We start from the raw sequence: 25,936 nt of genomic DNA, 5'->3' as shown, positions 1-25,936 counted from the left end.
TTCCCTCCCGGCTTCAAGTATCTGTCTTTATTCTACTGCTGGACTATTATTCTTGTACAGACTGTAAAATGTACTATTTTGTACTTTATTGAAGACAAACAAACTTGTAGAACATCCCTGTGCCTTGATCACGACTGTACGTGTAAAAATGAGCTAATATGTAAGTTATGTTTCACTGCGCTGTACGGCTGGACGAGTCCATCCCGCCTCGTCTACGCCAGCTTGCCCCTCCGAGGGGCATAGGACCAAGGCAGACGCCTATCGTTGGTTGCTTAGTTTAATTTTTGGTTTATGTTTTTTTTGTTTTTCCCCACTTTGTTTGTTTGTTTTTGCTATATAATAGGAATTTTGAAAAAATAATCAAACACATAATGTTAATGCTGTGCTGTGAAGGATTCTGAATCATAACACAATTTAATATATATATATAAAATATATATGTCAGAGTTTATATTTTATATATATATATATATATAAATATATATATATATATAAATAAATATGTATGTAGTGTTCACTTATATCTATCTCCCTTGTAAGCTGTCTCAGAGGTTTTCTTTGCATCTGTCAGAACATCTGCATACGTCCTGCAGGAGGATTTGTCTTTTTGGATTGTAATGGGGCGGATTTTTCATTTCTTACTTGTTTTTTTTTGTTTTTTTTTAATTATTATTATTTTATCTTTAACTCTTGTAAATGGGAGGAAATTATCAAGTTGCAAAACATGGCTTGTTTCTACATAAACCAAAATCTTTTTTGCTTAAACAAGAAGAAACAATTGCATTAATGTTTGGTTTATTCTTGCTTTAATCATTACTTAATTTCAGGTCTGCAACACATCAGGGTAGCGGCAAAGCTGCAGTTTCATTGTGGAAGAGAGTAAAATGTATATCCTCAAATATTTTAAACTTCTGCCCTATACTGGCTTGCGAGCAGGTGAGACTACAGTACTATGATACATAAGTCTGCAGGGGTGGTGTGGTCATACCGTAATATGATGACTAATGATATGTCTTTCAGACAGGCATAATCTAAAATGCTGGTCAAAAATGTCGTTAGAATCGCTGATTCCTGCGTAGTTTTGGGTGTATGTTGGGTGTATTGTACCAGTAATTGTAATCTGCCACTAATATCAATTTACATGGCAGAAAAATTTAAAGATTTAATTTAAATTTGCGTGATACCCTAAGTGAAAGTCTTTGGAACTTTCATGGTCAATAAATTCAATAAATTAGCTGGGTATGAAGAAAAGTCATGCCTATCAAAATATGAACTTAATAAAAAGTCATTTAAGCCCTAACATGCAGTCACATCAGCTGTGCAATGTTGCAATTGTTGCATCATTTGATTTTAAATGTGTAGGAAATTTGTAATATTAGGAAATATTTCGATTATTATTCTGACCCAATCAGCTTCATATTACCATAATTTGTCATGATCCCCCGCGCCACAAGAGGGCGTTAGAGGTTTAAAAACAAAAACACGTGGGTTAAACCGGATGACAGAATGCACTTCCTGCCGCAAAGCCCCGCCTCCACGTTTCCATGCATTGGCGCGCTTACCCCTCCGTGTCTCTGGTTTTCTGCCTGCTCCATGCGCAGCTGTGCTGGTCGGGCTGTTTGTATAGCGAGCTGCGAGTACAGGCACAGCATGAGCGCGGCGGGTAACGCTCGGTCAGGCGCGGCCGCCGGCCCGGTCCAGCAGGAACTCAAAGAAGTTCTCATCGAGACTCTTACGGCCATCCTGTCCCCGGTTCAAGAAGTGCGCGCCACCGCTGAGGAGCAGATCAAAGTGCTCGAAGTGACAGAGGGTGAGTGGTAGCCGCTGTCCAAACGCTGCTGTGAGGGAGTCAGCGGCGGCTAACTGGCCCGGATTGTCCACCAATAATGACACGGGCCGAGGCAGTAACAAGCGCCATTCGGACCGTCGTCTCTCACGTTTAAAGAACTTTGTTGTTTTTAGCTAGTTCAGGAAATAGCTAACTGTCCACACGCTAGCCGGGGAACGCAAGTGGCTCCATTTAGCTAACATTAGGCCATCTTTTAAAACTTTGGGATAACTAAGTTCCAAATCTCATTGACATGTGCCGTTCAAGTGTCACCTTTTGCCCTGATTTGCCCCTAACTGTCAAGACTTAAAGCTTGTCGTGAGCAAAAATGTCTAGGTTTAGTCCGTAAGTACGTTAAATGAAGCACATGAGGTCGGAGGCAGCAGGATGGGCTGCGGTCTCTCATTGCACTTTTGTTAGCTTCGGTTCGCGATTATTTATCCGCCGAGTTCAGAAATCAAGCCAAGAAACATCAAGCTACAACACTGGCGCTGTAAATAACATAACATTGGTCCTGGGGTCACATCAGGCTCCAGGACATAAAGCTGGTGCGCCATCATTTTAGGACAAGGGGCTGAACTGTTGAATACTGTGAAGCCATATGATTTAGGATGCCTTCTGTTTAAAGCACAGCTCTCAGATGAAGTCTAGTTAATTCGCATGGTCGTTGCTATGGTAACACCCAGGTCGTGATGATGGCAGATCTTTCCCGCTAAGATATCTCTGGACCATCTGAATCCTGCGTTGGAGGCTTCCCTGGAGGGCGACCAAAAATGCCCCAGGATTCAGAGCCATTATATCAGATATCACATGTTTTATAGCATTGTCAACCACATAAACGTGTAGTTACCCGTATTATACCCTGAATACATCCAATTTGTTTTTGTGGAGTTTGTAGATTTCATAATTCCCTGAAAAGATGCAAATCAAACATGTAAATTGAGGGTGGATTAGTTATTTAGGGTTTTGTGCAGGTTTGGACAGTGACTTTTAGAAAAACCACAGCCAAACTATTTATAATATTTTTTTTTAAAAAGTGCATATTGCTATAGTTCTTTTTCTATCTTATTGTTCTGGACAGTGTCTCTTCTGAGACCTTTGTGTCCCTGGTGAAAGGTTGATCACGCCGCCTGTACTGCTGCATCATAGTAGCATGAATCCTTTACAGTGGCCCCTCTCTAAGGCAGCCACTTTGTGGGATTGTCAGCACAAACATTGTCTTGTGGCGCCTGATGTCACTCAGAATAAAACCCAGAGCGAGAGGGCACGCTCACGGCTGAGGTTGATGCTGATCCTGAACTGTGTTAATCTCCCTGAAAGCATGTCGAGGCCACGGTTACACCCCTGTATGCTGCTCAGTGCTTCATGCCCTGCTGGGACTCTTTTTTACTGGTTATTTTTGTCACTGTTGTACAGCATTTTCCACCGTTTCTTCTTATTTTACGTTGCTTTGATTAGCACATGTAGCGGGACATTCATCACCGAACCACTTATACTGTTTTTAGTTTTATCTTCATGCCCTTCTGCTTGGGAAATATGCCTCATTTCTTTTTTATTATTGTAGAGTTTGGTGTCCACCTGGCAGAACTCACAGTTGACCCTCAGGGAGCACTGGCCATTCGTCAGGTGAGCATAACATGTGCAGTTGTTGTTGTTGTTTTTACGGCATGTCTTAAATGTGCAGTTGTGAAGATCTGTGTTTGTTCAGTTTCTCAGCCTTTCCTCCGTCCTCATTGAAATCTCTGATTGCAGCTCGCGTCTGTCATCCTGAAGCAGTATGTGGAGACGCACTGGTGCTCCCAGTCTGAGAAGTTCAGACCTCCTGAAACTACAGATAAGGTCAGTGGGTCACATTTCATCTGGCCAGGCACACATCTTTGTTCTGACAGTCGGCGTCCCCCCCCCCCCCCCTTCAGGCCAAAGCTGCCATTAGAGAGCTGCTGCCCGGCGGACTGCGGGAGGCCATCAGCAAAGTTCGCTCCAGCGTCGCATACGCCATTTCAGCCATTGCGCACTGGGACTGGCCCGAGGCGTGGCCACAGCTATTTACGCTGCTGATGGAAATGCTGGTCAGCGGAGACGTCAATGCCGTGCACGGGGCCATGAGGGTCCTCACAGGTGTGTTGTGAAACAAACATGAACACAAACACACACGCAACAGCCTTGCTCAGACCTTATGTTAAATAAAGTCTCCCGTATGTGCTGCTTATTCTTCAACTTGTTTGAGAGCTCCTTCTCTAACAACACGTTGGATTTGTACAGAATTTACTCGGGAGGTGACGGACACACAGATGCCGTTGGTGGCTCCAGTGATTTTACCTGAAATGTACAAGATCTTTACTATGGCTGAGGTATTCCAGCTCCTGCCTGTTTATTTCTAATCAAACAGTATTTTTCTCATTTGCTATTCTGGTCGTACAGGTCTAATTGGTTCCTAGATATATTTGAGCCACTGAGATGTCCCTAGTCCTCCACTGTGCTTGTTATTGATCGGGCCTGTTCGGAATTGTTCCAGGTCTTCAGTATTCGTACCCGATCCAGGGCAGTGGAAATCTTCACCACCTGTGCCAACCTCATTTGTGCTATTGAAGAACTTGAGAAGGTGAGAGGGTGACAGAAAAACACCCTGATATGTTCATTCTTTCAATTAATATTGTGTTAAAAGATTTGTCTTGAATCGCTCATAGAGGGAACTTTTTTTTCTTCGGCTGAATAAAGGTCCGTCTGATTTCCTCAAACTATTTGAAAGGGGTATTTCCTAAATGGTGCATCTCCTCTCTTTTCTCTGTAGGGCGTAGCCAAAGCATTGATCTTCCCGGTGGTGCAGCAGTTCACAGAAGCGTTTGTGCAGGCTTTGCAGATGCCTGACGGACCTTCGTCTGATAGTGGTCTTAAGATGGAAGTTCTCAAAGTAAGGGTGCAGAAAAACCCATAATAATTTCACTCGTCTTTTGTGGTTATTGAACCCTCTATCTTCTCTCCTCTCCTCTCCTCTCCTCTCCTCTCCTCTCCTCTCCTCTCCTCTCCTCTCCTCTCCTCTCCTCTCCTCTCCTCCCTCTCCTCTCCTCTCCTCTCCTCTCCTCTCCTCTCCTCTCCTCTCCTCTCCTCTCCTCTCCTCTCCTCTCCTCTCCTCTCCTCTCCTCTCCTCTCCTCTCCTCTCCTCTCCTCTCCTCTCCTCTCCTCTCCTCTCCTCTCCTCTCCTCTCCTCTCCTCTCCTCTCCTCTCCTCTCCTCTCCTCTCCTCTCCTCTCCTCTCCTCTCCTCTCCTCTCCTCCAGGCAGTAACAGCACTAGTGAAGAACTTCCCTAAGCCCATGGTGTCCTCCATGCAGCAGATACTTCCAATCGTTTGGAACACACTGACTGAAAGTGCAGCTTTATATCCTGCTCCTGCTGTCAACCCCCTCAGTGACAGAATGGGCTGCAGATACTCGATGGTATAAACCATTAAGTATCTGATATGTACCTAAAAATGTGGCGGTGGAAGATTTTTATTTGCCTTGACCAGATATTCACTTATGTGAGGACAGAAGTGAACTACACAGAGGAGGTGGACGATCCTATAGACTCTGACGGTCAGAATTCCTTGTATTCACCGCGCTTGTAACACGGCGTGAACGCCGCAATTAACTGGTACTATTGCTTAATATTTGCAGGTGAAGTTTTGGGGTTTGAGAATTTGGTGTTCAGTATCTTTGAGTTTGTCCACACGCTGCTGGAGAACAACAAGTTCAAGACGACGGTGAAGAAAGCCCTGCCTGAGCTCATTTACTACATCATCCTGTACATGCAGATCACCGAGGACCAGGTGAGCAACGCTCAGTGCTCGACGTATTCACGTGTGTCTGGATCCACTCTGTCTGAACTCTGACTACCTTCTCTTTTTCCTCAGATCAAAGCATGGACCGCTAACCCCCAGCAGTTTGTGGAGGACGAGGACGACGACACCTTCTCCTACTCCGTCAGGATCTCTGCACAGGACCTGCTGCTGGTGAGCTGGAGAGCTTTTGTGTGAAATGTCCACACTCCTCGGGGCTGTTGCTCAGTCCTCAGTGAGGATCTTATCTTCCGCCTGCAGGCTGTTGCTGCAGAGTTTCAGAATGAGAGCGCAGCAGCACTGGCAGCTGCAGCAACCAGGCACCTCCAGGAGGCAGAGCAGGCCAAAAACAGCGGAGATGAACACTGGTGGGACAGAAATGACTCTGAGATAAACATGCTAAAAGTTTACAGTGGTTCTTCTTATTAAAACATGATGGCTTGATAGGTGGAAGATCCACGAGGCCTGCATGTTGGCTCTCGGCTCCGTGAAGACCATCATCACAGAGAACGTGAAGAACCGCCGCATCCAGTTTGACATGCACGGGTTCCTGGCAGGTGTTATCCTGGCTGATCTCAACTTGGCTGGTGAGCTTATTTGTTGGAAACTTGTGGGGGAAATCGAGTCCTCACTCCCATCTGTGTGCTTTACTTCTGTCTTTTGTTGGGGTTTCGTCTCACCAGCAGCGTCTCCTTTTCTCCTCGGCCGAGCTTTGTGGGCAGCCAGCCGCTTCACAGCAGCCATGTCACCTGATCTGATCCAGCAGTTCCTTCAGGCCACCGTCAGTGGCCTCTACGTTACTCAGCCGCCCTCTGTTCGCATCTCTGCGGTCAGGGCCATCTGGGGGTGAGCGGAGCTTTCTGATATCTTCTTATCACACAGTTCTGATGAATTTACAATCAAACACAAAGTATTTTCCTGGGAAAATGCTCTGATATGCGCTAGTGTTGGTGTTAACGTCCATGGCTTTGCGTAGGTACTGTGATCAGCTGAAGCTGTCTGAGAGCACCCACGTCCTACAGCCATTCCTTCCCAGCATCCTGGAGGGACTGGTCCAGCTGGCTGCCCAGTTCAGTTCGGAGGTGCTCACCCTTGTCATGGAGACTTTGTGCATCGTCTGCACGGTTGATCCAGCCTTCACCACCGGTGCCGAGAACAAGATCTGCCCCCTCACCATTGCCATTTTCCTTAAATATAATAATGGTACTCAACGCCGACTACTGAGCCAGGTCCTTTTTTCCTGTTATGCTATGATTTACTTCCCTGATTCCTCTCACTTCTTCAGATCCTGTGGTGGCGTCCCTCGCTCAGGACATCTTCAAGGAGCTGGCCCAGATTGAAGGCTGCCAGGGCCCCATGCAAATGCGACTCATTCCCACACTAGTCAGCATTATGCAGGCTCCCCCCGACAAGATTCCCTCTGGACTCTGCGCTGTAAGTAACCAGGAAGAAGTTCTGTTTGGATTAGCATGGATATTCTGGATTTTATTATTATTATTATTTTATAATACAATGCCTCTTTAGGCCTGATTTACTAAAGGTTTTCTTGTATAAAAAAATGCAAATTTAAACCCGCAAATAATATGCAAACTGATCTAAGGATGTGCACTGAGGAGCGCATCTTGAGAGGACGGATTTTTCCTGTTTCTGTCAATATTTTTGATATGATGAAAGAAAAAATTGAGACATGTGGAGCTACTTGGAGGTGTTTTGTTCTCAGATGTATTAAATGCTTTGATAGGCAGAATGACGGGTACATCAGAGATTGATCCACGCAAAAAGCATTGAATGCACCGCACGCGGGTTTTATGCGGTTGCACGGGGACATTTGACTGTACTGCCTGCACATTGTTCTGCTGGACACGGTGCTGACCAGCTGTTTGGTGTGTGCAGCAATGGCTCCACTGTGCTGCCGGGGCTCACCAGCCACATTGGACACTTCCCTGCAATGGTAGCTAGCGCGTGATCAAGTGCAGACTACCTTTGTTCTGCACCTCAGGCCACCTTTTTCACGTCCTCCACTCATCTGTTTTCCCAACAGTGTTGGGATATCTGACAATATCAGATTTCTGGCTGCACTGTTTAGATTTCTCTGTTGTAGAGCGTAGACTTCCACCTCAGTTAAATTAAATTACACTTCAAAGTCCTCAATTAAATACTGCTCTTCACACCTGAAATCTCTCTTAGATCATTTGCAAATGAAGCACTCAAAGTCTTACCGTGACCACACAATTTAGTGCTGCTTATTGGACATTTTCGTAAATCGGGCCCTTGGATGGTTGCATATTCTAGAACAGGGGTCGGCAACCCAAAATGTTGAAAGAGCCATATTGGACCAAAAAAACAAGAAACCAATCTGTCTGGAGCCGCAAAAAATTAAAAGCCTTATAATGAAGGCAACACAGGCTGTAAGTGTCTATATTAGCTGTATTAGCCTACTTTCCAAATGGTAAGTAGGCCACAAATACATAATGAGCATTCATGATTGTAGCTACAACGGTCCAATGAAATAATGGCCACGCATCATACAGATGTCTTTTGAAAAGAACCCTACAAGTGACCTATCAAAGGAAACATACATAAAGAACAATACATTTTTAAGCCATTTCAACAATAACGAATTGAGACATTAAATGAAATTATGACCATTTTGAAAATGTAAAATAAATATTGACTGAATTTTTCAATTAACATGTCTCTCAGACAGTTACAATGATGAAATGTTTATTTTCCTGCCGCGCATCCTGGAGAGAATGACGCCCCATGTGACCACTCTGCTGTACGATGGTGCTTTAAGTTTAACTTCCATTATCGTGGGATGTTGAAAACTTTAAGAATGTTTGTCACGTTTTTCTCCTACAAAAATTATATTAAAACAATTTCCATTTTCATATTTTTGAAAAAGCTCCAGGGAGCCACTAGGGCGGCGCCAAAGAGCCGCATGCGGCTCCAGAGCCGCGGGTTCCCGACCCCTGTTCTAGAATATGTAATTGTTATAGGTGACTGATAACTTCAGTTAAAAGGTACAGACAGTTTCCGTGTCTCCTGATCTTCTGTCCTGCTGTAGCAGTATGGATAAATAATTCAAATTAGCAGGAAGAAACTGTTTCTTCTCTTACAGCCATAATGTGTTTATAATGTATAAGACGGGCTGTTTTTCATGATGTATTTATGTGAGACTCGTAGCTCAAGTGATCTGCTTGTCTTTTCTCTAGACGTCCATAGACATCCTAACAACAGTTGTCCGGAACACTAAGCCCCCCCTGACAGAGGTACTGGTGTGTCAGGCATTTCCAGTGGTGGCCCAGTGTACCTTACGCACAGACGACAACACCATAATGCAGGTTAAAAATGTTCCCTTTTATTAACCTTAATAGATGCTTCTTTGCTCTTTTGCTTACCTTTAGCTTTACTCTCTTAGCTTTAGCTTTACTTTTGTTTCCCCTCCCTCTCCAGAATGGTGGGGAGTGTCTGCGTGCATACGTGTCAGTCGCTCTGGAGCAGATCGCCCAGTGGAGGGACGAGCAGGGCAACAACGGCCTCTGGTACGTCATGCAGGTGGTCAACCAGCTGCTGGACCCCCGGACCTCAGAGTTCACAGCTGCCTTTGTGGGTCGGTTGGTCTCAACGCTGATTTCTCGGGCGGGAACCGAGCTTGGAGAGCAGCTTGACCAGATCCTGCGGGCTATTCTGAGCAAGATGCAGCAGGCTGAGACACTGAGTGTCATGCAGGTAAAGCCGATGTTCTGTTCATTGATCTCTATTTGGATGATGCAGTTAACCAACACTGATCTCACTCCGCTCCTCTCCTCCTCTGTCTCTAGTCTCTGATCATGGTGTTTGCCCACCTGGTTCACTCCCAGCTGGAGCCTCTTCTGGAGTTCTTGTGCAGTCTTCCCGGGCCAACAGGGAAACCTGCCCTGGAGTTTGTCATGACGGAGTGGATGAGCAGACAGCACCTATTTTACGGACAGTATGAGGGCAAAGTCAGGTCAGATGGCTTATTTATTTTTGAAGTGTAAAATTTGTAGGTTTTCCACTGATTTTAACCCGTATCACGCTCTGTGCCCCGCAGCACGGTGGCCCTCTGTAAGCTGCTGCAGCATAGCCTCAACACAGATGACAAACGTCTCCAGGATATTGTTGTGAAGGGAGAAGAGATATACAGCCCTGACGATGGCATCCGAACACGTTCTAAATCTGTCAAGAGTAAGCCACCAAAACACCTTCAGATGAACCTGCATATTCTATAAACTCCCGATTATACGGCACTGACATCAGGGATGGCCTACAGTGTCTTGCTAACATTAAACTGTTTTTTTTTCTTTACAGACCCTGAAAGATGGACTAATATTCCTTTGCTAGTAAAGGTTTTTAAATTGATTATTAATGAGCTGTCAACAGTCGTGGAGGCAAATGCCAGCAGAGCCAATGCAGCTGACTGGAGCCAAGGTAAATGCAACCACCTCTAATCGAGTCTTGTTTTCAATAAAGCTGACTGGCAAAGTCTCCTGATCAACAGCAGAGGGAGCCTATTGTTCTACACTACTTTTCTTCTACTTTTGTACTTTTATTTAGAGGAACAAGAAAACATCTTAAGTATTAGTTCTGTGTCTCAGATTCTAGTGGTATGTGGGAAGACAACGATGCAGAAGATGAGGATGAAGATGAGGAGGATGAAGGACTTGCAGGACAGCTACTTTCTGAGCTGATTGCATCTAATAAATATGGTACCATCAACTCTTCCTGATTTTCACTTTTAGTTTTTGCAGACATCTTCCTTATTTTATCGAATGGCACATATGTAAATTCCTGTGGGTTTTTTTTTTATGTTACAGATGATGATTATTATGAGGATGATGAGGAAGATGATCCAGATGCATTAAAAGACCCTATATATCAGATCGATCTGCAGGTACATTCATTCTGAATTTGTTTATACTCGCTAATGGACTTAAGTGTAAAACCAAGGTCTGAAAAATGTTATTGTGGCTTTAGTTTATAAGATTCTATATTATTTAAGTCAAAAGTTAGACATGGACTATAGCGCTGCTGCTGCAGGGTGTCGCAGTCATCCTTGTGTGTTGCATCCCATCATAAGATGCCTCAAACATGCAGGAAAACTCGGGGAAGCATGGTTGGATTCTGCTGCTAATGCGTGACTTAATCCTATACTGAAAAAATTTTGTTTGAGTAGAGATTGAAGTGACCCCGTCTTGTGCCACATAGCACAATAATCCACGGCCTCGATGAGCTGAAATGCACATGCAGCCGTCACACTCCAGTCACCACTACACACCACCAGGAATATTTCAGACACGCACCCCACATGCTGGTTGGAGTCATTTTTAAGTTGATCTCCTTTGGTTTTCCAGGCTTACCTGACGGACTTCCTGACGCAGTTTGCCCAGCAGCCATGTTACAGCATGTTTTCAGGCCACCTCAACAACAACGAGAGACAAACGCTGCAGTCCATAGGCCTCTAGCCCCGCCACGTGCCCCTGATCACGCCAAACATGCTCTCTTTTGTCGCCTCACCCCTTCCACCCGAGATTCATCCGCAGTCATAATCAAGAAAAGACAGGAAAGCTGGGGATGATGGATATGGTGGAGGAAAGGACTTGGATCAGAAGAAAATGACACGCACTTATCTGTATTCCCCGTTTGTGCTCGCTCGCTGGATGGTGGAATTAAAGAGAGAAACTGCCCTGCAAAAGGTCAAAGCACTCACCGTTTTAGATAAACTCCAGAATGGACAAGAGGCTGTGCGGCAGTGCAAGGAAAAACAATTGAAAAAGACTGTTTTGTCTGTATTAACTATATTTTGTGTTCCTGTGTAAAGTAAACCATTTGGGAAAAACACTTTAAAGAGACTTTAAAACATTGTCCAAAATAAAAGAAAAAAAAAAGTTTTTAAAAAAATTTTTTCCATCCTGACGTTTGGAGAGGAATCTTCAGCGGCCTTGTATTCCACACAATACAAACTGGCTTTGGACAGTGAGAAGCGCCTCGTGTTTCGGGGTGCTCTGGGTATTCACTCGGTTGCTATGGTGTTCACAGCCTGGTCATTTCTATGTACCCTGGTAGGATGGAAGCATTTCTAAATAAAAAATTGCGACAGAAAACATGGTCAGATGTCCAATCTTTAAAATATGGGTTTATGTTTAATGGTAGCTGCTGTCAAAAGCAAATTCAAGGATTCATATAGATGGTTTTTGACTGCCCACAGTTTTATTGATCTCTATTTTGCCTTTTCCCCCTCCATCTGTCCACATTGTTAATTGAAGGCAACACTTGTTCTTTTAGCAATAATAATAAAACTTGGAACTGCTTAATGCTTAAATTGTGACCTTTAGGATGACGAACAGCAAGTGAACGCACCTTCTTAGGTCATCCTCCTTTATAATCCTGTCATGTCAAGCCTCCATCTAAATTAGGAGTTCATGTTTCCACATTTCGGCCACATCAAGATAGTCGTTACATGGATTAGTCACGATGCACAAATGGTTGACAGCCCATAATTGTTAGAAATGCCGTGTACATAATCAGATTGCCAAATGTGTTTTGTTTTTTGTTTTTTTGTTTTTTTCTCATTTTAAGACAGGCTTGGTCAGAAAGCTGCAGATTGTCAAGCACCAGATAATGCATTTGAAATCATATATATTGAAATATTGTACATTTTAATGGCGCCTTTTGTTATAACAGTTGTTTGGATTGTAACACATTATTAATACAATTCGCGGTTTTTTTTTTGTTTGTTTTTAATATGGCAGATTTGCAGGTTTTTGTGTACAGTACTTGAAAGATCCGTATGTAGCTACGCTGTCTCACAGGCTCGCCAGCACTGAGACGATGACTGAATTTCCGACAGTTTTGGGAGCACCTGAAGGCATCGCCGCGTTGGTCCGGTTTAAACGGCGTCACAGCGGTGATGTAGCGCTCGGTCGGATAAATTGGGGAATCTTTAAATCTGCTCCGAATAATGCGCCGCAACGGCCGTTAAAACGCGCCCGTCCCCGTGTCTGATGCTCTTCATGAAAACACTGCGTCTCTGAAGTCTCCCCGCCGTGGATCGCACTGGGATGAGGATGGTTTCCCCGACAGCGAAGGCATCTTTTGTCGGGCTGGCCTCGGTGCTGCTCATCGTCCTCGGCACTTGTCACGGTAGGGTTCCAACTGTCGGGCCAGGCCTCGGCTAGCAGGTTCTGGTTAGCCAACGCCGTTCTGGGTGCTGGTCGTTATATCGTTATTTGTTTGTTTGTTTTTGCATCTTTCTGTGGCTGCAGGAACGCCGATACAGTCGTTGATGACTGATTGCTGGTTTCCGGTTTTTTATTATCTCAGTCCTGCCGTCTATGATTTAGGAGCCGCTGTCTGGTTATTTTTGCACACAAGCTTCAGTCAATTGAAGTGTTTCCCCCCTCACATGTAAATGGTAGTTTTTGGGTCGCTATTATTATTAGTTTGATTTTATTTTTTTTGCTATTGCTGGTTACGCATCTTTGTCGGGTTTTTTTTGGCCTATATGAGAAATTGCTTTAGTTCGCCGCACATAAATCTGTATTAAAAGATGTTCATATAATAGAATCAATAAGATTTCACCTTTAATCTGGAAGCATGGTTAATATGGTGCATAGTTTCCACAATAACTCTAATAATAGAATTTGATTTGGGCTTCTTCAGTAGGCAGTGGCAGATTAATTACCCTCTTTGTCAGCACACAAAGGTCATCCCAACTTAGTTTAAAGAGTCAATTTTACATTGATCCTACTAATGGGACGGTTTCAGCTCAGCATTCAGCTTTTGGAGGACATTTTAGATGTCAACTTTTGTACAAGACTTTTATATTATATGTGCATTGAGTGGAGCGTGCCACAAACCTGATGTTATTTAGAATTTTGGATTATTTGGCATCAAACCCAGACACGCGCCTGAGCTGGGCTTTAGTGTTTCTAAATTGTTTGCAGTTGAAGAAGACAGAGCTACAGTTTTTAGGCAGCTTGGAGGAAAAGATTTGGTCTTCTAACCGGAGGGTTGCCCGTCCAAGTCCCGCTGCTCCTGCTAAATGCAGTTGTCCTCTAACTTTATTCAGTTTATTTTTTTATTATGATCACCTTTTTAAACTTTTTGTGCCATTTCTGGCTTTTGAAAAACTGTGTTGTCCTGTGACAGAAAACAGTCAGCATCTTTAGGAGTCTTCAAATCTGAGTGTTTTGGCTTTAAAAAAATAAAAGATAATACGTTATTTTAGACAGCAAAATGAAAAATTTCTTGGCTCTGTCGATCGTTTGGCATCGTTGGGTTTTGTAGTCAGTGCAAATGAGGACTGCCTCTGGTACGTGGACAAGAATGGAACCTGGCACAACGGCTTCGACTGCCCCCTCATCACGTTCTGCTGCGGGAACTGCCACAGGCGCTACTGCTGCCTGGACGCCTTCAAGATGATCACCGAGAGGGAGCAGAAGCGCTGCATGCTCTTCCAGTTCAGGTGAGGACAGTCTGTGGAGGGTTCAGTGCTGTCGCGTCTCTTCATCGGTGCCACAATCTGTACAATAACCAACGCAGAGAAGCAGAAAGGGCTGCCAACATCTCATGCTATTGTATGCTGACCATCATTGATGGTTTAAGAGCTTAAAACATGCATCTTCTCTCCACCCCCTCAGCCCCACCACCATCGCTGGCATCGCCTCCTCCATCCTCCTGTTCGTGGCCATCATCGCCACCATGGTGTGCTGCTTCATGTGCTCCTGCTGCTACCTCTACCAGAGGAGACAGCAGAGGGGCAGGACACCGTTTGATGGTGAGACCCGCTGGTGTACAGACAACCATCAAAATGCTTCTGTCCTCACAGCCAAACACCTCTTTGCCCCACAGCCCAGCAGATCCCCATGGCCAGTTACCCAGTGCAGCCTATGTATGATGCCTATGGAAAACCCCTGGGGCATCCCGAGCTTCAGCACGCAGGTTATCCGATGGCTCCCCAGTATTCCGGCATGCCCCCCCAGTACGCAGTCATGCAGCCTGGTCCTTATCCACCACAGATGATGGATCCTGCATTTGGTCAGGGTAATATGTTATTGATCAGCAGTAATTATCAATAATCAATCAGCATTGATTATAATATCCTGAACAAGCTTCTTGATTGTAAATGCTTTATTTGTTTCCTTATTATTTTCCAGCCCCTCCACCTTACTCTCCCCCACAATATCCTGGCCTTTGATGAGTTCCTCCACGTGCACGCACAAACGCACACACTCATACACGCTCAAACAACATGAGGAGCAGCGCCTGTGAAGAAGAGGAGGCCTGGAAGGCTTTTTATGTGTTCGCAACATTATCCCGCTTCCCCGGCATCTTAACTCAAGTCACTGGGTTCTACAGCGGCTGACGGCTCCCCCAAACCTGTAAATACCCCAGTGGTTTGGCTCTCGTGCCATTAAAGGCAAATGAAGGACCAAGCTTACTTTAAGCTGATTTACATTAACTACAGTTAAACTGAAATAAATTCTAACTCCCCTTGGCCATGGACAGGTTGCATCCTTCACTGGTTAGACGTCTACAATGGCAACATGCCCGTAACATTAGCTGGGATGTTCTTCTGTGACGTGGTGGGAAAAGGTTTCATTGAAATAAAAGTGGCGTGTATTTGTCAAGGAGGCCTCGCTGAAGTTCTGGCGACACAACTTCGGCTTCACCTAGACGTCAGCCTCGTATCTTTATGTTGTGTCTGAATTCATGGTTGTTTATTAGCCGTGCCGCTGTAATCCAGTATCTCCACCTCAGCATGCCACTCCAGTCCTCTCAATGGTTTCATTTCCAGTCTCAAATGATTTAAAAGTCACGGTTGATAACACGATGCTGTAGATAGTGTTACATTGGGCTTTGTGTTCGGTGTTCTCGTAACATATCGATTCAGGGGAAGATTCAGATCTTGCTGCTTCAGTTACACCATAATGTCCCGCCTTAACGTAACAACCACCAAGAAGAAGAGATTCATTGTTTAAATGCGTATTTTGTGAGCCCGTTCCTCGGCTGGAGGTGTTGTGATCTTATCAGGTTCTTTTAAAGCCTATTGATGTAACATAATGATGGCATTTAGACATTTTCCATATTTATTATTGTCAAATCTTTTCACTGTGAATGGCTTCTCACCCTCGAAACAACCTAGAGCCAAAAACCTTCTGTTGAAACGACATCGTGTTGCACTACTGGAACCTAATTTTAACCATTTCTAAAATGTGCGGCGTGATTACGGCCCGTCAACTCCCACCTCTCCTGTTCTGTTAGTGACATCTATTTGTGCGTAACATCTCAAGCATGCATTGTACAGCTAGCTGTCTCACAAACTGATGATGCGTGGATTGTTCGGGGGTAGAACGAGTCCCTGTTTTATGAAATCTTTGGAAAATCTGGGTAAAACTTCACTGAGGATGCTAAAGCGTGTTTTTTTTTTCTTTTGTTTTTTTTCTTTTTTGAACATTTGTAAAGCACAAAGCAAACATGGACGTCGCTTGGAAAGATGCTTTAATATGTAGCTTGAGCTAAAGTTTGTTCACAGATGTTTACTTGTGCTTCTGAACCGACTCCGGTGTGAAACTGACCCCAGTTCACAGAAATAACCTGTGTCGATGGCTTTTTGTCTGTAGCCATATGGATGGTATGACATTGTAATATAAAGTGGGGAAATGTTATTTCTATTAATGAAACAATAAAATTTAACTTTGGAATGTAGATGTGGTGTCTTTATTTCTAGATATAATGATACTTGCCACTAGGGGGCCACACTCACCACAAAAAAACACGATTTGGCATTGAGCTCATTATATTGTCATTAAAAGCAACACACACATATATATACAGTATATATACCCTTCGTAGGACTAATTTTACTATGAGTTCATACTGCATACTGGCTGATATGCATATGAAATAACGGTGTGAAGGAATCACATTTGTCCCTGCACTAAAACCTGAAAGAGAGACCTTTTGATGCTGTATTCACACATGTATCCCATCATGCCAGGAGCACTTCCACCCAGGAGCAGGATTGGCAAATTTCCTTTTACAATCAGAGCTGCTCCTAAAGAATAAAATCAGGATCGCATCCCAATATAAACACAAATCGTGTAATAGGAAGTCTGTGTGTCTCTGCTCTGACATTTCAGTAAACCTCAGCCCTTCCCATTACCTTTAAAGGAGTGTGTACCCTGAACTAAATATGGACATGCACTTTCAGAGGATTTCCAAGAATGTCCCAGCCTCGCCGTCCACTCTGATGATGTGAGCTTGTTGCAGTTCATCACTGGTGCCCCTCTCTGCAGGACTATTGAGTCCAGCCTCTTTGCACCAGGATCGAGGCCTCTGGCGGCTTTTTTGGCAAAAGGGAAACAACGGGACAGCGACGTCGGCCTATGGGAATACTCTCACTTGCACCATAGACATATTTTGAGGGAAAAAAGGGGGAATTAACTTGTCACCTCCAAAGAAACCCGCGAATCTTCTGATCCCTTCTTTTGGCAACCATGTCCAGGAGAAAGGTAAAGGGCCTGACCCGCACGGGTCGTCAGGTCAGCGAAGACCCAGACCTGGACAACCTGCTGTCCACCCTGTCACCCGAAGAGATGGAGGAGCTGGAAAAGGACATGATGAAAGTGCCCGACCTGAACCCAGAGGATGGAAAGGTCATCGTCCAGGGTGAGAGCCAACAGGCGCAGTCGCCTGTCAGTAACAATGTGGAGGACACCAAAGTGAGGAGCGATCCGAAGGGCAGGCTCAGTCAGAGGGAACAGTCGTTTGAGGTGTGTCAATTTTATTTCGGATCTGACTTTATAAAATCAGTGTTTTTATATATATATATCTGTATATATGTGTGTGATCTCATTCTAATATCTTAAAAAAAACAATACTTTAAGATGCACAGTCACATAAACTGCACTTTTCCACTGATAGATAACCACTTCACCTAACATGTACTGTCCCAGAGGTAATCTGACCATAGACATCATGTGCTCGATGCAAACATCCAACTACATGGGTGTTGGCGCCTGTGCCAGGAAAAACATGGTTCCCCCTCTGAGGATTGCTTAACATACATTCATTTCACATTCCCGATGATCTTCTCCCTCCGAAACGCTTTACTTTGGTTCCAGTGGCATTGCGTGATAGATTGCGTCCTTGGTTAAGCGTCAGGCAGCCAGGTTTTGTGTTTAAACGAGAGGCACTTCAGTTGATGGAGCAGCGGCCCTGCGGAGCTTCTTAATCCCGTCCTGATGGAATTCCTTGGTTGATTGCTCCGATGCTCACTGCCTTTTAAGGCTACATCTGCCAGGGCCATGGCCTCACACAGCAAAACAGATGGGGAGTAACAAATCAAACACTTTGCAAGCTTGCTCACTGCAAATACATCCACTATAAAAAAGGGTCCTTGTCCTTTTGCTGACTGTAAACACAAGCGCCATGTTATGTCAGAGACTGTGTGTGTGTGAGTGTGTATCTGATACATGTCATTAGCACAGCTGTTACACACCGTACAAACCTTGTGAATGTTTGTTCTGGACACTGGTGTGCATTTCAGTGCTCTATTTTCTGACTAAATGCTAATGGGATTTCCACAACAAACTCCACATATTTGTCCCCCTGCAGGGCGAGCCGAAGAAGGAGAGTCGGAAGCAGGAATACCTGAGGAAGATGGGCCTGAGCCAGGAGGGGAACGATGACACCAAAGGAGGCCTGGGAAGACAAGGCAGCGTCTCTGGTGAAAGAGATTCCAAGCTGGATGACAGAAACGGCAAAGGTGGGGAGAACTTTCGAGAGGAACGGGGTCGGCTATCGAGTAGATTCGGGATCCAGAAGGATGAGACCAAAGACAAAGAGCAATCTGAGGACAGTAAAGGAAGAGACAGAAAGGAAAACAGAGAGAGTTCAAGTACCAAAACAAAGGACATGGTCTCAAAGCTGCAGGACAAAAAGGACGAGGGCCGAGAGAAGGACAGGAGAGAGGATTTCAGGAGGAAAGACGACAGCAAAACCAAAGACATTATCTCAAAGCTGCAGGGAAAGGGTGAGAAGGAGCCAGCCAGGGAGAAGGAGCGGAGGTCGGAGACTTTGAGAACACAGGGGCTGGTCTCCAAAATGTTGGAGAAACAGAGCAAGGTGCAAGAGAGCCGGGCGCCAGAAGAGAAGAAGCCCAAAGCAGAGGAGAAAAATGCAGCTGAGGACAAACCTGAGCGACAACCTTCAGAGAGAGGGGAGGGCCGGGAGAAGCAGGTGGAAAAGAGGACAGAAAAAGAGGAGCTAGTGAACCACAGCGAGAATGTGAGAGAGGAAGAGAAGACGGTCGATACGGGGAAAATAGATGATGGGAATAGGAAAGGAAAAGTCACAAAGGAGGAGAAAACTGAGAATGTTGGCAACTGTTTAGGGGCCACAACTACCCCAAACAGCAAGGCGAAGGTGGAGGATGATGACGACGAAGACTCCAGCATGTTTGATGAGCTGATGGAGCAGGTCCAGAACAACGACCCCGCCCTCTCTGAACTCAACGTCAACAACTCCGAGGTCATCAAGACCAAAACGCTCATCGAGTTCGCTCAGGCGTTGCACAACAACACCCACGTCAAGAAGTTTGCCTTGGCGAACTGCCGCGCAGACGACCACGTGGCCTACGCCATCGCCAACATGTTGCGCAACAACAAAACCATCACCAGCATCAACCTGGACTCCAATCACCTCACCGGCAAAGGCATCCTCTCCCTGATCCAGGCGCTTCTCCGCAACGCCACCCTGACCGAGCTCCGCTTCCAAAACCAGAGACACATTTGTGGTGGGAAGACCGAGATGGAGATGGCAAAGATCCTGAAAGAAAACACCACCCTGCTCAAACTGGGCTACCACTTTGAGCTAGCCGGGCCGAGGATGACCACCACCAACATCCTGAGTCGGAACATGGACAGGCAGAGGCAGAAGCGCCTGCAGGAGCAGAAGCAGGCCCAAGCTAACGGCGAGAAGAAAGGGGCGCTGGAGGTTCCTAAGACGGGCGGTGGAGGTTCCTTGAGGGGCTCTCCGAAAGTTTCCCCCAAAGCTTCTCCTGTACCTTCGCCAATCCCGTCGCCCAAGCTAACGCCAAAGAGGGGGGCTGCAGGTCCCACTCCCCCACCGCCTCCGCCTCCTCCAGGAGGTGGACCTCCACCCCCGCCGCCCCCGCCCTTGGACGTAGACTCTCTGAGGAACTCCTTGACGCCGGTGTCGCAGAGGAAGCTGAACGGAAAAGGCCCGGGCGACAGCAAGAACTCAAGGGACCAACTGCTCGCCTCAATCAGAGGGAGCAACGTGAAACAGCTCAAGAAGGTACGCAAAGAAGGCCGCAGGTGCACATGACCCCCACGTGCACATGAAATAACCGCACGAACAATGTCTGTCCCCACAGGTGCCGGTGCCAAAGTGGCTGCAGTGATGATTCCTGTTGGAAGACGACGCTGACGGAAGGGGAAGAGGGAGAACAGACATCTCACAGCAGCTTTCCAAGAAGACAAACTCGACATTCCTCCAGGATGCAGTGGCAGCACTGTGCTGTGGGGCACGGGGCGCTCCCATCGGCGGGACCACCGGCCCCCACTATGAGTTCTCCCCTCACACACTGGACCAAAAGGACTCTGTGGAGAATGAGTGACGCCGGGCTCTCTGTTTGCCAGCTGAGGACTCATGAGTTTAGCGATTGTTTGTCTTCGGTTTATAATGACGCTTTGCTGGTTATTTGCACTAGATACTATGAAGTCGATCATATAAGATGTCGGCGTGCGTATGCTTCTGAATGTGAGCGCCGAGAGCGTGTGATCAGCTTTGTAACAGCTGAAACTTTTGCTAAATTTGAATATACAAAGCTTTATCGGTAATAAAGTGGAGTCATCAACCAGTTATTTATTTGTTAATGGGAATCCACCTTATTCTTATACGTGGTAAATCTGCTCAAACTGGGAACTCTGAAATGGCGGATATATCAGGGAACTGACAAACAAGCGGCCTGAAAATCTGAATAGAGGGAAGGCAGAAGGGGAGAGATGAAGCTTGTGGTCTCGAAAATGCCAAATCTCAAAGCATCTCAGGCAGGGTTAAATGGATTCGAGCGCAGCCCGGTGGAATCCTGGCGCATGACGGAAAAGGTTGATCATGGAAATAATTACAGAGCGTGTTTTTATCAGGAAGTGCGACAGTCCGCCCATCACTATTTGATATAAAACAGAACCATTCTAGCCTGTGTGTGTTTGCATTACATCACCGCATGGTCATGCGTTAACCTTTGGAGAACCATGATGGGCTCCTGATGACTCGGGCCACACATGAAGAAGAATGTCATATCCAGTCAAATGTTAAAAAGTGAGTGGCACTCATGTATGTTCTGTGTGTAATTTAAAATTCTGTTATATCTCTACACATGCCTTTCGTACAGAGCCTGTATGTCCTCAGTTGAACATCCTGGCATGTTTGCAATGACAAGACACAAGTGTAATGTTATGCCTGGCTGATATCATTAAAAGAAAATGTACATGTAAAATGTCTGTGTAAATTCTCAGTCATCCAGGTCATTGTATCCAAGGTAGTTTTCTCTGTCAACTGGACTGGGTTTCTTCTCTTGAAGACGTTTCGCCTTCTATCCAGAAGGCTTCTTCAGTTCTGAAATCGCTGGGGAGAGAGCTTGAGAATATAGCCCCTGTGGACCATTAGCATGCACCATGTGACCCAGCAGACAAAGGGGAGACATCTCAACAGAAACTAGGTCAACGACCCGACCAACGACCCTGCTAACGACTCTCAGGTGACCACCCAGATCATTAGCATGCTAATGGTCCACAGGGGCTATATTCTCAAGCTCTCTCCCCAGCGATTTCAGAACTGAAGAAGCCTTCTGGATAGAAGGCGAAACGTCTTCAAGAGAAGAAACCCAGTCCAGTTGACAGAGAAAACTACCTTGGATACATGTAAAATGAAATAAAACTGGTTTCTCCAGCATTTTTCTGTTAGTAAAAGGCATGCACAGTGTTTCAGTTTAGAATATTAAAAAAACATAGAAAAACGTTTAACATAGAAAATTAAAATAAGATGTGCATGTACATATTGTGCATCAACCTAAAATAATGAGATCCAAAGGACTTTGGTTCATTGTGCAACATTTTTTCTTTATGTCCCCCTGAAGACAGGTTACATGTTTAAAGCCTCAGAAAAGGGCTGTGGAGTATCAAGCCACCATCTTTCCTCCTGGGTAATCAGAAGAAACACAGCAGCAGCATCAGCAGGAGGCCGGTTTATGTCTCCGTCTCTCTGCATCCACCAAATGCCTATATTTGGGCATTCTCAATGAAAGCCATCTTTGCAATTCATTCCTTTTGCTTTCCTAATAGTAGGCTAGGAGCCAGCTGTCTGTCTTTGAGCTGGAGCCGCTCCCCTGACCGACAGAGCTGATCTCATTCAGAACAATATGGTTTGGGAATAAAAATGTGGAAATGATGGGAGGTTTAACACTCACAACTAGAAGCTAATGGCAATGGAATTCTCTTATGTTATTGTATCATTTTCCCTTCTTTCTCGCTGTAGCACCAAGTAACTTAACAGGGGCCTGCAATTTCCACATTTGACTTAACTTATTTATTCCACACTTATCTAAATATATGCAACAATTCAACACATATATGCCACAGTTCAACACAGTTGAACAGTTTAGCCTATATACTTTCAAGATACGCCAGTAAAGATGAGGCTAATGTTTGAAAAAGATATAAAACACCGTAAACTATGCTAAAAACTAGCATTTGAAATGCTTAGAGAAAATTCAGTCTGTTTCGTGTCTGAACATATATTACTATCAGTAACTGAGTAGCAATTCATTTCCCAAAGACATGGAATTCCAAGACCCCCAAAATGTTTTGATCCTGCGTTTTTATTTTTTGTAGATCAATGAGAATTCATCCATCTTTAATTTGTTCTTCTGGTTTTGCAGGTGCCTGGGAGACCAGAGTCTGAAGAGGTTTAGACTGTAAACCAGTCCAATTCTCATTACAGACCACAAGGTGGCGGTCATGTACTAACGTAGTTTGCTGCCACCATAGAATATTGAAGAAGAAGAAGCAGCAGCAGCGGCGGCCGCCGTTGCAGCAGCAGCAGCAGAAGAAGAAGCAAAATACAAAATGGAGGAATACGCCAGAGAGCCGTGGTAAGTGTTGTTAAAATAAATATATTTTCCTCCACTGTTTTTATAAGCCACACACCTGACGCTTTATGCCATAATAGCCGCCACGAGTATGCGCAAATTAAGACACGAATAATTGGGTGACATACGTAGAAATGTTTAAAATGCGACTCCTCACCTAGCGTTAGCAGACACGCTAACTTCTGGTAGAGTTGTATTGGCTGAAGTAGCATATCCCGTGGTGGCTAAGTCACGTTGTTGTGACCTTGTCGGTGTATTTACACCCGTAAAATATAATTTCCTTATCGACACCAGTGAGCGAACAGGGCGAGGCCGCCACACGCTCATTTACGTATGTCAAAGGATTTTCGTGCAAATTGTAGCTGGACAGGCGAAACAATCTTACTTTAGCACACCTGTGAGCTAGGTTACCCACCCGTGTGCTAACGTTATCCAATGAAATTGCTTCAAGGTTGCACAACTAGTGACGTAATATTAACTTTGATTGCTGTTGCTGTAGAGTATAAAATGACTATTCTTTAAGATAATATTTCAGAAAAAGTTAATGTCCATGTTCGTGTTGAAGTCCGAGTAAACACGTTGAAGAGAGTTTATTATGTAATTCATATAACATGTTTACATATCTATAGATAGATAGATAGATAGATAGATAGATAGGTGTGTTTATTTCTGTTAGAGTATCACTTGTTTTCAGTTTGTATTCAGGGGCCAAAGTTGGACATTGAATTTAGGATACTGTTGAAAGATTGTGCCTCACTGTACTGTCCTGTTCTCACAGTCTTTCCTTAACTTTGATATGAATTTTAGCCCTTGGAGAATTGTGGATGACTGTGGGGGAGCCTTTACCATGGGAGCAATTGGAGGGGGAATATTTCAAGCTGTGAAAGGCTTCAGGAATTCACCCTCGGTAAGTTGGCCTTCCATTACTGCCCAATGATGATGAATTCAGATAATATTGAGTACCACATGTCAGCTGCAGAAACATGGCTTCACGTTGTGTTGCCAAATATTTGTCCGTTATCTATTTTGTCTTAAATTAACAATCCCTTTCTTGTCTAATCCTTTTGACTCAGTTTGAAAGGCTTTAAACAAACGCTAGAAATCCCCCGTCTCTGTCCAGGGCTACACAGGCATCCATTAAGTTGTATAAAACAGAAATGGAGAGTGTAGAGTTAAGAAAAATGTATCGTAATAGCTTGAGATATTCGGCCCTGATCTGTGTTTGCTCTTCTGGTCTCTTGTAGGGGATGAGCCACAGAATGAGAGGAAGCTTGACTGCCATCAAGACTAGAGCTCCACAACTGGGAGGTGTGAACCAATGCTCAATGTTGTCTGCCTGAAATTACCCGTATTTTACATACATATTGTCAGTTTGGCTTCATTAACTCATTAAAAAGCTTTAAAGACCAATAAACCTGCGCTGCATTACAATCTGCTTTTACATTTTAAACGAATAAACCTGGATTGATGCTTAGATAAAAGCTGCCACGCTGGGACAGAACTTTACGCCGTCTCTTGCGTTGCAGGAAGTTTTGCAGTATGGGGCGGCCTCTTTTCCATGATTGACTGCGGTTTAGTAAAAGTACGAGGGAAGGAGGATCCCTGGAACTCAATAACCAGTGGGGCCATGACAGGAGCTGTCCTCGCTGCAAGAAGTGAGTAAACATAGAACGAGCTGCTTTCTCACTGTACAAACACAGCTCGCACAAAAGGCACCGGTGATGCTGAACAGAGGGTTAATTATTAAACAGTCAACAGATGAGCACGACTATAAATGGCTATTGGCATGGGCCGTGGAGCTCGCGGTGCCAGAACACAGTTAGAACTTTTTCAAGACCCATAAAAATGCAAAACATTCGCGTCCAGATTTTACGGTTTCCCGGATGTTTGATTTACTGCACAACCAGCGTCTGGTGAGAAAGATGGACACAGAAGGTTGATTTGGGCTGGTCTGTTGCAGACGGGCCTGTAGCCATGGTGGGCTCTGCAGCCATGGGGGGTATCCTCCTGGCCTTGATAGAGGGTGCCGGTATCCTGCTTACGAGGTTCGCTTCGTCACAGTTCCCCACCGGTGAGTCACTTTTAATGCAGCCTAACGACCAGAGTTCGGTGATTTCAGGCCTTTAAAGTCTTTTTTTCTCTCACTCTTTTGTCTGTTTTAAGCACCCCAGTATGCAGAGGAGCCCGCCCCCGCCGGCATGCCCCCACCTTCCTTCGGTGACTACAGACAATATCAATGAGGACTGGCGCCTGCTCTTCTGTTGGGGTTTTTTGAATTCCTTGCTGATGTTTTAAAAAAGAAAAAAAGAAAAAAGAAAAACGCAGACACTGAATACCGCACGTCAACCACATCCACCGTCAACGGACTCTGAAGGACAAGAACACCGTGACCCAAACACAGACCTGCCAGTTAGTCGCTCTCCACGCAGCCACGTGCGCGTGCTCCATCACAATGTGGTCGGGTACAGCCGTGTTAGCAGCCCAAGTGTTTGTGTGGAGCTGAGTTAAAGGGGATTCGGAGCAAAAAGCTCTTTGGAAGGTGTTGAATCTATCAAAAAGGCGTCACAGATAGAATCTCAGTTACTATGTGTAAGTGTGGTTATGTATATAAAGTCTTTCCACTTATGTTCAGTTATATTGTTCCTCGTTTGCCTTAATACTTGGCTTGGGCTGGCCACAAACATCTGGATCACTTTGATTTTCCTCAGTTATGAAAGCAAGCACCTCTCAGATACAGTGCTGTTGCTTTGTCATCAGCTTTGTATTTTAAGTGATTTATTTATTTTAGATTGTAAAGATTTCTATTTTACGTGACTGCTTTTACATTCAACACGGGTGTGTGCAGAGGTTTGACCAAGGTTGGGTAGAAAATGATCAAAGAAACTCAAGCAAGGGATTGCTAATTACTGTCTGTGTAACAGATTGTGCAAAGGTACAATAAATGATTTAATTGTACCGGCTGAAGCTTTTTTATTCAATCGGTTTCCAGTGATTTTTTTTTACCCATTTTTTATGCAAGTGACAACATTCGACCACTAGGTGGCGGTGCCCGCAAACGCCAGCTGTGCGACGCTTGGCGCAAACGACTGCGTA

General features: G+C 44.9%; 4 protein-coding genes across 6 annotated transcripts; all 4 read left to right on the top strand.

Annotated features, from left to right (window-relative positions):
• The first annotated feature begins 1,540 nt into the window (after positions 1–1,540).
• Positions 1,541–11,768, top strand: ipo9 (importin 9). 2 transcript variants are annotated; one of them, XM_011614055.2, is made up of 24 exons: positions 1,541–1,810; positions 3,393–3,454; positions 3,581–3,667; positions 3,745–3,946; positions 4,091–4,179; positions 4,344–4,430; positions 4,620–4,739; positions 5,105–5,205; positions 5,343–5,401; positions 5,483–5,634; positions 5,719–5,817; positions 5,905–6,011; positions 6,091–6,230; positions 6,330–6,489; positions 6,620–6,846; positions 6,929–7,077; positions 8,859–8,987; positions 9,100–9,375; positions 9,468–9,634; positions 9,719–9,852; positions 9,976–10,095; positions 10,263–10,373; positions 10,482–10,558; positions 11,019–11,768. In XM_011614055.2, the coding sequence occupies exons 1-24, from the start codon at positions 1,594–1,596 to the stop codon at positions 11,127–11,129; spliced, it is 3,183 nt and encodes a 1,060-aa protein (XP_011612357.1). In that variant the 5' UTR covers positions 1,541–1,593; the 3' UTR covers positions 11,130–11,768. The 2 variants fall into 2 exon arrangements, with proteins under 2 accessions (XP_011612357.1, XP_003973474.2); XM_003973425.3 differs by having other exon boundaries at positions 6,327–6,489.
• A 764-nt stretch (positions 11,769–12,532) lies between these two features.
• shisa4 (shisa family member 4) lies at positions 12,533–15,749 on the top strand. 2 transcript variants are annotated; one of them, XM_011614054.2, is made up of 5 exons: positions 12,533–12,807; positions 13,954–14,131; positions 14,307–14,443; positions 14,518–14,703; positions 14,823–15,749. In XM_011614054.2, the coding sequence occupies exons 1-5, from the start codon at positions 12,726–12,728 to the stop codon at positions 14,861–14,863; spliced, it is 624 nt and encodes a 207-aa protein (XP_011612356.2). In that variant the 5' UTR covers positions 12,533–12,725; the 3' UTR covers positions 14,864–15,749. The 2 variants fall into 2 exon arrangements, with proteins under 2 accessions (XP_011612356.2, XP_003973501.3); XM_003973452.3 differs by having other exon boundaries at positions 14,518–14,709.
• A 747-nt stretch (positions 15,750–16,496) lies between these two features.
• On the top strand, positions 16,497–21,195 carry lmod1b (leiomodin 1b (smooth muscle)). The gene is made up of 3 exons (XM_011614053.2): positions 16,497–17,441; positions 18,286–19,989; positions 20,069–21,195. The coding sequence occupies exons 1-3, from the start codon at positions 17,166–17,168 to the stop codon at positions 20,093–20,095; spliced, it is 2,007 nt and encodes a 668-aa protein (XP_011612355.2). The 5' UTR covers positions 16,497–17,165; the 3' UTR covers positions 20,096–21,195.
• A 1,495-nt stretch (positions 21,196–22,690) lies between these two features.
• timm17a (translocase of inner mitochondrial membrane 17 homolog A (yeast)) lies at positions 22,691–25,798 on the top strand. Its single transcript, XM_003973423.3, has 6 exons — positions 22,691–22,846; positions 23,651–23,750; positions 24,088–24,151; positions 24,370–24,498; positions 24,804–24,914; positions 25,007–25,798. The coding sequence occupies exons 1-6, from the start codon at positions 22,821–22,823 to the stop codon at positions 25,081–25,083; spliced, it is 507 nt and encodes a 168-aa protein (XP_003973472.1). The 5' UTR covers positions 22,691–22,820; the 3' UTR covers positions 25,084–25,798.
• Positions 25,799–25,936: the final 138 nt, after the last annotated feature.

Source organism: Takifugu rubripes, chromosome 19 (genome assembly GCF_901000725.2).
Source record: "Takifugu rubripes chromosome 19, fTakRub1.2, whole genome shotgun sequence".
NCBI lineage: Eukaryota > Metazoa > Chordata > Actinopteri > Tetraodontiformes > Tetraodontidae > Takifugu > Takifugu rubripes.
The sequence above is the reverse complement of the archived record's forward strand: the minus strand, read 5'-3'. Positions and strand labels throughout refer to the sequence as shown.

Excerpts from the sequence above, each read along its gene's own strand:
- timm17a (XM_003973423.3), top strand. The coding sequence starts at position 22,821 with ATGGAGGAATACGCCAGAGAGCCGTG. Across the intron at positions 23,751-24,087 it reads GCTTCAGGAATTCACCCTCG|GGGATGAGCCACAGAATGAG; the intron begins GTAAGTTGGCCT and ends GGTCTCTTGTAG. Across the intron at positions 24,152-24,369 it reads TAGAGCTCCACAACTGGGAG|GAAGTTTTGCAGTATGGGGC; the intron begins GTGTGAACCAAT and ends CTTGCGTTGCAG.
- lmod1b (XM_011614053.2), top strand. The coding sequence starts at position 17,166 with ATGTCCAGGAGAAAGGTAAAGGGCCTGACCCGCACGGGTCGTCAGGTC. Across the intron at positions 17,442-18,285 it reads AGAGGGAACAGTCGTTTGAG|GGCGAGCCGAAGAAGGAGAG; the intron begins GTGTGTCAATTT and ends GTCCCCCTGCAG. Across the intron at positions 19,990-20,068 it reads ACGTGAAACAGCTCAAGAAG|GTGCCGGTGCCAAAGTGGCT; the intron begins GTACGCAAAGAA and ends CTGTCCCCACAG.
- ipo9 (XM_003973425.3), top strand. The coding sequence starts at position 1,594 with ATGCGCAGCTGTGCTGGTCGGGCTGTTTGTATAGCGAGCTGCGAGTAC. Across the intron at positions 4,740-5,104 it reads TTAAGATGGAAGTTCTCAAA|GCAGTAACAGCACTAGTGAA; the intron begins GTAAGGGTGCAG and ends CCTCTCCTCCAG. Across the intron at positions 7,078-8,858 it reads TTCCCTCTGGACTCTGCGCT|ACGTCCATAGACATCCTAAC; the intron begins GTAAGTAACCAG and ends TCTTTTCTCTAG.
- shisa4 (XM_003973452.3), top strand. The coding sequence starts at position 12,726 with ATGAGGATGGTTTCCCCGACAGCGAAGGCATCTTTTGTCGGGCTGGCC. Across the intron at positions 12,808-13,953 it reads CGTCCTCGGCACTTGTCACG|TCAGTGCAAATGAGGACTGC; the intron begins GTAGGGTTCCAA and ends TGGGTTTTGTAG. Across the intron at positions 14,132-14,306 it reads TGCATGCTCTTCCAGTTCAG|CCCCACCACCATCGCTGGCA; the intron begins GTGAGGACAGTC and ends CCACCCCCTCAG.